At 33.8% G+C, this 10,423-nt stretch overlaps 1 protein-coding gene across 1 annotated transcript; it reads right to left on the reverse strand.

The window, feature by feature from the left end:
• Window positions 1-335: 335 nt before the first annotated feature.
• Window positions 336-5,521, reverse strand: LOC113874618 (type I inositol polyphosphate 5-phosphatase 12-like). Its single transcript, XM_027512835.1, has 8 exons — window positions 3,680-5,521; window positions 3,031-3,155; window positions 2,812-2,896; window positions 1,913-2,078; window positions 1,770-1,810; window positions 1,148-1,415; window positions 808-931; window positions 336-732 (listed from the first exon to the last, which is right to left on the reverse strand). Exons 1-8 carry the CDS (start codon window positions 5,519-5,521, stop codon window positions 336-338), a joined length of 3,048 nt encoding a protein of 1,015 aa, XP_027368636.1.
• Window positions 5,522-10,423: the final 4,902 nt, after the last annotated feature.

Below are 10,423 nucleotides of genomic sequence, written 5' to 3' on the forward strand. Positions count from 1 at the left end.
TCCATTTACAAAAAAGGCATCCTAATGTATGTTAACAACCATGAATTTTAGTAGATTACAGGTAGAAAAATCAAATATAAAATTGTACACACGTTAAATTCTGTTTAATGATTTTTATGTAAGAATAATCTTTTCTAATTTTAAAAATTTGTTTATTTATTTATTGTCTAAGGGGAGACTCAAATTAAGCCTGACAGGAGGGAGGGGGAGAAGGGATGAGGAAATGGTGGGAAAGTGGAGGAGCATATATAGTAAGGGATCAAACCCATGCACTCACAACTTTGCACGTGCAGGAGAGTAGGATGTGCATCTACTAAATATTTCTTTGCCAACTGTCAAGCAAAAAAGAGACTAAGTAAAAGATACTGTACCTCAAGCCATCTGGGAAAGCCAAAAGCACCTCTTGGGCTATAATCAGGTGCTTGTCCGTCATTCTTGACTATAGATTGGCCATCACAAGTGATCTTATATATAGCCTTATCCTTTGTACTTCTGTTTGTAATAAGCAACAACGAAGTTTCCTGGTTTTGTAGGACTATACTGTTTGGGCTAACAGTGGCTTCTGGAACATAGCATAAATCTTCAAGAATAGATCTGATTTTCTCATTTGATTTCATAATTAACCCAAACTCCTTTCTCCTTATTGATCTATCAACATGAGAAATCTTTACATTGAATTTACACCGGACAGGTTTGTGATCACTATCAGTCACATCCATGCAAGCATCATACCTGTTAAATAGTTTCAGTGATGACAAACTGTAGCCAATAGGAAAAACAGAAAGCAAAGGTGACCATGTAACGTACTGTAAAATTGATGACACAACAGGGCAGTCTAAATTGCATTCAGAAACTGGAGCTGACCGAGTATCACGATATATTATTCTGTCACACCAGGCAGGAATTCGCTTTTTCTCTCCAGAATCGTATCCTGAAAGAATATATGACAGTTGGGTCATTGTCATTTTTCTTACTTAGCAATAGTAACCAAGTAACACTCCATTAAGTGCATGCTGACAGCAGATCACACTAAAACTATCATGTTCATTGAGTTAATAACTTTTAATCTTAGATAGTGAGGGACCAAATGAATTCAACGTCTAACAAACAGGCACCAAAAGCAGCGCTGGACATGTCATCTATGTACCTCCTAAACCTGCTTGGTGCCTCTCGAATTTATATGTTGGAGGAAATTTGATAAGTGCTTCCCGCATTCCCTGGAAAACTTTTCCAGCTTTCATCTCTGCCCTGAGCTGATCCTTTTCTCTGAGCCAATCAAAGCATCTTTGAGAGACAAAGTCCCTGGCTTCATCATAAGATATACCAAAAAGCCGATAGTTGAAATCACCAAAAAATACCACCATATCTGCTTCAGATAACTCAGGTTTTGCTTCTTCAGCGCTGACACCCATAGCCTATGAAACGCACAATGAAGGCCACTGTTATATATAATATAAATAGGGAAATTTTGTATATAGAGAAATTATGTAATTATAGTCATCAAGTAATTAGCATGATTCTAAGCAACTGTAGATCATGTATTTATTGTATATTTATTGTGCTCTAAATAGTTAGCTCCACTGTGTATTTATTGTATATTTATTGTGCTCTAAATAGTTAGCTCCACTGTGTATTAAGACACGGATTCATCCTTTTCATCTTGTTTCTCTCATCTCTCTCAACAGCCACAAACTGTTATGATAAAGATATTGATGGAAAGGTATGGAGATGAAGATAATCAAAAGCTGAGTTGTTAGAATAAGACTCACATTTGTACCACGAAGCATATGAACAGCGGTAGAGACGCCAGCTGTAACAGAGAGGACCAATGGCAAGCCAGAAGAGTAAAGTAGCCAAAATAAATATGTGGAGAAGGCAAGAGAGCAAGACAAGAACAGGTATGGTACCATACCAGCTGCAGTATTAAGTAGGTTGGATGATCGGCTGAACACCATATTTCGATAAATGTGATCAAAATCAGCATTTCGCCGATTAACTGCTTCCAAATGTGCAGCCAAGTGACAATTCACAAAGCACATTATCCTATCATACACTCTGATTCTCAAACCCACTCCGCCCTGCTTGAACAATTTTGCCATGTAATAAGATTTCATTTTAATGAAGAGACAAATCAATGTTCGTAAGTGAAAAAAGATCATTAGCTCTTTCTTTTTTCTTTTTTCTTCTCAATCTAGTATTTGTACATGTAACGTCAATATGACTTACATACCAAAAAAGAATTTGAAAGCCCCACATAGCGGTAACTTATTGTTGCAACAGCAATTACTAAAGCAATAAAAAGAAAAGGCAATCTATGCCCCCTCGTCATTTCTTCCATGATCAATCTTTCATATGTACTTTCTTGTCTCATCACTGCTTTATCCTATTTAGAATTATTAATCAACCATCCTTACTTTCCTTTTCATTTTTGTTTTCTTTGCTGACAAAATAGTATGATTTGGTAAGATAGACATCACACAAAATAACACCCCTAATCAGCAATATATAAATAGAAATAATATGCCCAACTCCCTAACCATGATCAAGATACGAGGAAATCATATGAATGAAATTTCACAATTCGCTTTCAAGGGTAATCAGAATAACTAGATATATACATGATACAAATAAGTTATTACAGAGAAAGTTTTAAATGATTTGAGCCTTACCAACTTGAACTCCGTATTAACAAGTGGCTCAGATCATAATGACTGATAAACTTTAACAGAATGGTACTGCATTCCATTGGCATTACTAAGGTACCACATTCTTATAAATAAGTATTAAGTAGTCAGGGAAACTGATACAAACCTTATTACCAATTGCGCGTCCAAAACCACATGGGATTGCTCCAGCATCAATGTCCCCAACATGTGTTCTAAGATTCTTTCTTACCCTAATTGAGAAATGTCAACTCATAAGAATGGAAACAATATAGGAGATCTAAGATGCCTTTCCATAAAGAAGAAAACAGGAAAAGGAGACACTAATTGGTTTAATCTGGAACACAGTGTCATTACAATCACTCACCAAAGAGATATAAGCAAGCCAGCAAGCTGCCTAGAACCCATACGCTCAAAAGCTTTTCCTTCTTCTAAGGCCTTTCCTATTGTGTCTAGCCACCACTGCCCCATTGCACTTCCTTCAAGACCTACCTACAATTGTGATATAGGCGGTGAATGCATGGATAGAATTTGCACATTACATAATATAAGTTGTTCCAGAGATTTATATATACATAATACTTGATGAGAAAATACATTTCCAACCACTTGGAAGTATCAATACTGTACAGTAGTAGTAAACAAATAACTTTAAGTGAGAATTTAAGATAAACAAACATAAAGATGGATCAAGTTCCTTGTTTTGTTTTCAACATCAACTTTAGCAAACATAGTACTGTATGACACAAGTACAAAGGAAAATGTACAGACACTACAAAATTTAACCCATTTTAAACTTAGTATCAGGATAGTTATTATGATAGGCACTTTGGAGGGGAAGACTATTTGGATACAGGCTATCACCATATTGTTTATAATCCAACTCCTGTTATTTCCACCAATCAGAACAGTCATTTTTTTCCTTCTCATTTCATATTAGTGTAAAGCAAACAAGCTTCAGTTGGCAAACAATAATTAAATGGTCAAATAAAGCTGGCATATGAATGAAATCTTACAGTTTCTTTTGCGGCAGACATTGCAAGAAAACCAGCACCCATCTCCACTTCTTGCAAACCAACAACAACAATGCCTACATCTGATACAATGGAACCCAACCATGAGGAAAGTGAATCCTGAGAAGCTCTACCTTGACCGACATTCCATGTACCAATCAAAATTCTGACATTGTGCCGCCTTGAATAAATAAGTTCCTTTGCAGCGAGCTCCGATCTTATCATGTTGTCAACAGGACCAGGAGATGCAATATTCCACCCGCGTATGCCACCATGAGTAGCCAAGCTATAAACATAATCACTACCGACAGCCAATTTAATCACTGGACCATTATGAGCAACCCACGCTGCAATTAAATTGCCTTCTAGGTCCAGTACTTGGATAATACCACTCACATAACCTACATATATCCGTGTTCCAAAAGTGCAGAAACATTGGACAGCACAAGGATGGCAATTAAAATCTTGCATACGGGTCCCACTTCCATCCCATTGCACGAGTAAGCCATTGGTACATCCACTCCAAATCATTCCATCGCCTGTTTGCACAAGAGCTTCTGTTCTTTTAGTATCTTCAACAAATGCCCCAGCTCCCTTGGTTGCAACTCGACGCACAGCATCAGCAGCTCCCATTATAGCATTACGGGAGCGCTGTAGAAAGCTAGTACCCTGGGATTTCTCCTTTTTTGAGGTGGAAACGAACTTGACCTTCATTTCGTCTTCTACTGCTTGATCCTGCTGCTGCACTGATGACATGTCAACTCGATTTTCCACCTGACCATCAATGTTAAATACTTTCAGAAGCTCCTTTGTACGAGCATCCCAGAGTGAAAAGGATAAAGGACCAGCGCACCAGACTCGACCTCTAAGGTGATCACTGAGCAAACACTTGACCTCTTGAGAAGATATGCTGCAGACGCCATTAATGGTGACCTGACTTCGGAGGTCTATGAATGACCTCTCAACGAGTAACGCTGCCATGTGTCGTTCTTCTGGAGACAAGGAAAGAGATTTTTCCACGGATTCCCATGGCCAGATCTTAATTACACCCCCTTCCGAACCTGACCAGAGATCGCCATAGGAACTTATGACCATGGAAAGAACGGGACCTCTGTGAGCCTGCCAAGAAAGACCTTCCTTAAAGGGGGTAGCAAAAAGTTGATCCATTTTCCAAGACCTAATCTTGCCATCTTTGTGGCCACTCCAAACCAACCTATTCCCGTTGTCGACGGTCAAACATAAGGTAGGAGAGGTGTCCGCTGATTCATAAAATGGCGCAGCGTCCTCATCGCCCCTTCTTACCTTTCCACCAAGACCGGTACCAGGTTCGTATGCGTTTTGAAACTCCCACACCCTCACCCCACTTTCCTGACCAGCCCACAATTGTGTTTCGGTACAAGCAATGTTCCTCAGGAATTTGCCCACCTGAGTCTCCCTTAAAGGGTGTGGCCTTAACTCAAGGCATGGAGGTCGCCCCGGATGAACGGACGCTCTAAAAGGAGCCTTAAAGATCCCAGTTCCGCCCCCGCTGCCAATAAATTCCTGCAACGGCTGATATTGACACGAATCACCGCTTTCAATGTACTCATCATCACCACCAGGATTTGTCGAGGATGAGTGCGAAAATATGTCGTCGTCGGAATCGGAGTCGTAAAACGAAGATTCAATGTTATTGGATATACGGCTATCGTCCAGACTATGTTTTCGGACTTGATGGTAGCGTTTGTGTGTGGAGGTACCTCGTAGCTGCTGGCTGTACGAATGGGCTTTGCGGTGAGGTGGAAGAGAGGTCAAGCCGGCCAAAGACTCCTTGTCCTTCTCATCGTCGTCGATTCGATCGTCCATGGTTCACTAACTAGGAGTTGGTTGTTCCAAGTTAAAGAGGGAGGAAGGAGGATTGGTATTGATGTCAACAAATTTGCAGGTGCAGCATAGAGAGGGAAAGAGAAAATGAAGAATGAGGGAAAGGGTCTAAAGGGGTTGCCGAGAGAGAGGGAAGCACGTATGAATTTTGACGAGCGGGAAGTAAGGTGTGTCATACTTGAAGCTTAAGGACAGGAGTCACTCGTTTCCTTTCTTTTCTTAACACATTTGATTTCCCCCATCCACCACTCACCAGAGAATGAATGAATGGGATCATGCAAGGCCCGGAAAAGCTTTGGGAACTACCGGTAAGTATTATAAAATTTTTAAAATTTAAAAATTGATTATAATAGTCTTTTAAGATATATTATAATTGATTGATAAAGGTAATATAAATATAAAATAAAATAAAATATATTTGTAAATATATTTAAATAAGAAGATTGATGTCAAATGTTATTTATTTTATTTATATAAAACACATTTTAACTTACAAAATACTTTAATTAAGTTTTTTTAAATATTAATTATATGATCTTTTTCTTTGAATTTTGTCAAAATTGTTTTATTTATTTTCTTTCTTACTTATCATTCATTTCTTTTCAATTTTTTAAACTTCAACAAAAATATTTTTTTTTAACAAAAATATAATAAAATAATCTTTAATTTTTATAGTTTGATTCTCTTTAAATTTTTCATTTAAAAAAAATTATTTTTTAAATATTATCCACTATCTTTATTAAAACTCTTGTACTTTAATAATTATATAGATTTGAATTCATTAAATTAGTAATTTATCACGTATATTAGAAAATGTGTATGAAAGTTCTAATCTTTCTCTATCAACATAAAATTTATCAATTAGTTTTACAAAAAATAAATAATTATTTTGTTAAAGTTCAAAAAGATGGGTAAGAGAAGAAAAAATATTTTTTTTATCAAAGTGTAAAAGAAAGAAAAAAAATGTGTTGTGGGAACGGAGAGTAAAAGAAAGAAAGAAAATATAATTAAAAAATTATCAAAATATATCAAATTTTGATTGAAGTTTACATGAAAGAAGAAAATAAATTAAAAACTTTTTTAAACAAATAATGTTTAAAGGTTATAGATTTAATGCTCTCTAGAAAGTATAATTAGTGTAGTTGAATCATTGAATTTATTAATTATGAATCTAATAGGTATTAATTATAATTAAACTTTTTTTAGTAGACTTGTTTAAGTGTGTTATCCAATAACTTCTTTTAATATTTAATTTATAATATTTAAACATAAACTATTTATACTTAATATCATAAATAGTTAACAATATGTAACAATATAATCTATTTTTAACCCTTGAAACTGAATATGAATTTAATAAGAGTATAATTAGAAATATCAATGAATCTAAAAGTTCTCTAAACCAATTTTTATTCCTATTTCTTATAGGAGTATTAAAACTAGCTTTTCATGGGCTCCCTCTAATACTTTTATCAACATTAAGGATGAATTTAAAATTTTAATTAGCCTCCCAACAAACCTAACGCTTTAAGTAGACTTAAGATTGCTACACTTACTTACATAAATAAAATTGATTGGTAAACTTTATAACATTAAATATAATTTTATAAACTATGATTTTTTTTCTTTAGAAGTGTAATCAACATCCTAACCCTTCATACCCAACATAGTATAGCTAAAAATAAGAAAAAATTACTTTTATGTTGGGTCATGATCTAATTGCTAATATACAAGTAAATATCAAATCTTTTAGTCCATATATCTGCACAAACCTAAAATTTCTTAATTGTCATACAATGTTTGACACATTAGAGTGTCCATAGTATAAGTGTGATGCCTTGAGTAAAGATTGAAAACACCAAATTTTTATGACGCCTTAAATAATTTGTAGGAAACATATCACAACAAATAAGCTAAATTAGGAATTTAATTTTTTTTAGCACAAGGAAAGCGTCGAATGTAGGTTTAGTTGTATAAGTTCTCTCCAAATTTCTTGACCAAATTCATTAACCTCAACATGACTACCAATTGACAAGTTAGATTAATGAATGACTGAAGTAATTGATATTGGTATCAAAGTGATAATTTAAGAAAAATTTCACATCTATTGGGTTCAAATATCCTTAACATGCAACTCTATAAATGAATGTTGACATAGAAAGTGTAGTCACATAATTTTTTCAATCACGTCTAGTTATAATATCACAATGAAATTTGTTCATTATCAAGTCAAAAAGTAAATTCATCCCTCCTAATATTTGTAGCTTTTTTTACTTGCTTGCCAATAGTACCCTAGAAAATCCCTCAAAGTTCGAGAGTCTAAACAAATTAGAATAATAGTCTAAAATAAGGGTTCTCCACATGTATTATTTTTATTGTAATTTACCAAATTATTTTTCTTTGCATATTTTTCTATAGACAATTGGACCCTAAAGTTTGTCTTTTTTGTTCATTATATCCTAAACTCTTTTACTCAATAAACTCACATTAGGTCTCCTTGTTGTTTTTAAACCAAGTCCACCATCTTAGCTTTTATTAGTGATTATGTCTTAGTTCATCAAATTAATTCTTTTTTCATCATTATTCTTATAAAAAAATTACACATATTTATCAACTGAGTGACAAATTGATTAAGATAGCTAATATAATTATAAATAGTATTTTAAAATTATCATAATAATTAACTTAGTCAAAATTAAATATTTTGCTATTCAAAAGTTTAAATACTTATTAAAAAAATAAAATAAATAATAAAATAAAGATAAACTTTGTTTATTTTTAATCATTAATATGAGCTAAAATATAAGTTTGATATTTTATTAAATTAACATTCAAAAGAGTCACAATACTGAATTAGTCAAAAAATTTTTAATAATTCTGATTTGGAAACATTTATCTTTGATAAATAAAAATATATAATCAACAAAAAAAAATATAGATGATATAGCACCATTTTTTACAAACCTTAACTCAATATCACTAATTACTTTTCACATTACTATACCTTTTATTTTTTTTATATTTTATTCTAAATAAATAATCTAATAATTGTTTTATAAAAATAAATTACCTAACAAAAATCCGTGTAATAGAATGAGTTAGTCTTCCTTGAATAAGTGTAGATGTTGTGATATAATATAAAAGTTTAAAATTATTTTTTAATAATTAAAAATAATTGATGAATCATTATATTTTTTGAAAAATAGTTAATAGACATTCATGTCTATATTTAGAAAAAAAAATAAAAAAATAATACAACAGGTGATATAATGCGACAGAAAAGAGAAGTAAAAGAAAATGAGGTGTGTTTTTATTTTTTTAAAGATAGAATTGTTTATTTTGTTTGTATAAATCAAAAAGCTCAAAAATCACAGGAATAATAAATGGAAGTTTAAAATAGGATATAATTACGTCCATTTTTGGCGTCGGAAATGGAAGTCTCACGGAGCATAACAGGTCAGGGAGTGGGTTTTCTTCTTCCACCCTTTTCATTTCTCTCTCAAGCAACCAAGTTTTTTGTCTATCCATCTCTTTCTTGTTGCTATTTTTGATATATTTATTCTGTTCTGGCTCTTTTATTGTCCATTCCAAACAGATACCAACTAATTCCCTGTCTCAGCTATTCTTTTTTTGAAATTGTTATTTGTTTTGTGCAATTCTGATCAATATGATATTGACATCCCATGATTGGTTATTGTCTCTCCTCATATAGCTGTGCCCCATTGGTTTCTATTTAGGGTTTATTTGGTCAACAACTGTGGGTTATGTTAATGTTTGCATTCATTTGTCGATGGCCAAGATCGAAAGATTTGGATTCCTCTAATCTAATGCGTTATAAATTGTTCTTATTTAATCATATGTGTATCGTGACTGGTAGTAAAACGGAACAGTGCAAGCCAACATTTTATTGTCATTATTCGACATTTTCTCCCATGTTTAGGGTTTTTAATTTTCTATGCTGATAACATTTGGGTTTACTTCTAGATGGTACTTGTGTTTCTTTTTTTAATAACTAAATCCAAAATTATAATAGAAAACGAGGGATTTATTAATTTTGCCTTTCTTTTTAATACTTTTCTTTCATGAATTTGAAAATCAGAGGCTAGAGTTTTCCTATTCAATATCTCTTGTTATTGGAAGAATGGCTGTTCGCTTCACTGGGATTGATAAAGCGAGCATATGCCTGACAGAAGAGAACATGACATCCATATAGTGGAGTGATAGTTTTGTTGTGAACTTGTGATGGATGAAACTGAAGTGGAAAATCCTCTATTCATGGAAGTTAAGTCTGAAGATAACAAAATTGAAATCCAGAGAAATGAAAATCAAGGTTTTGGATCAAAGAAAGGAGAAGGTAGCAGTGTAGTTTTCTCAAGAGAAGCACCACTTTTGAGAAAAGAGTCAAGAATGTCTACTCTTTATTGTTGCAATGCCAAAAAACTCAAATCTCGGGCTGTTACGATAGATTGTGAGCTTGGAAGTAATGAGAAAATTGGGTTGGAGAAGAAACTGTGTAGACAAGACAGGATTGAGTTGGGTCGGTTGTTTCAGGGTGCAGTGAGTTCCCATGACTGGGAACTTGCAGAGAGTTTGATTTTGGTTGCTGATCCACAAACGCTCAATGATGCCTTGTGTATAACACTGGATTCCATCTGGAAACGAAGACTTTCGAGAACAAATATTAAACCGGGAAGAAAAAAGGGGAAAAAGTCAATAAAGTGCGCATATGGCACGAAAAGGAAATCCGATTTCGGGAAAACTCAAGTCTCATTTTTTGGTCAGAATCTCAACATCTTATTGGTGCTTCTCCTACTAACCCTCTCCTATTGTGTCTGTCTGCTGCTTGGATTGGAGTATAAGCCTATCTTTGAAAAAATCCATGCT

The sequence above is a fragment of the Abrus precatorius genome, unplaced genomic scaffold, assembly GCF_003935025.1.
Source record: "Abrus precatorius isolate BTA unplaced genomic scaffold, Abrus_2018 Scaffold8, whole genome shotgun sequence".
In the NCBI taxonomy this organism is placed as follows: Eukaryota; Viridiplantae; Streptophyta; class Magnoliopsida; order Fabales; family Fabaceae; genus Abrus; species Abrus precatorius.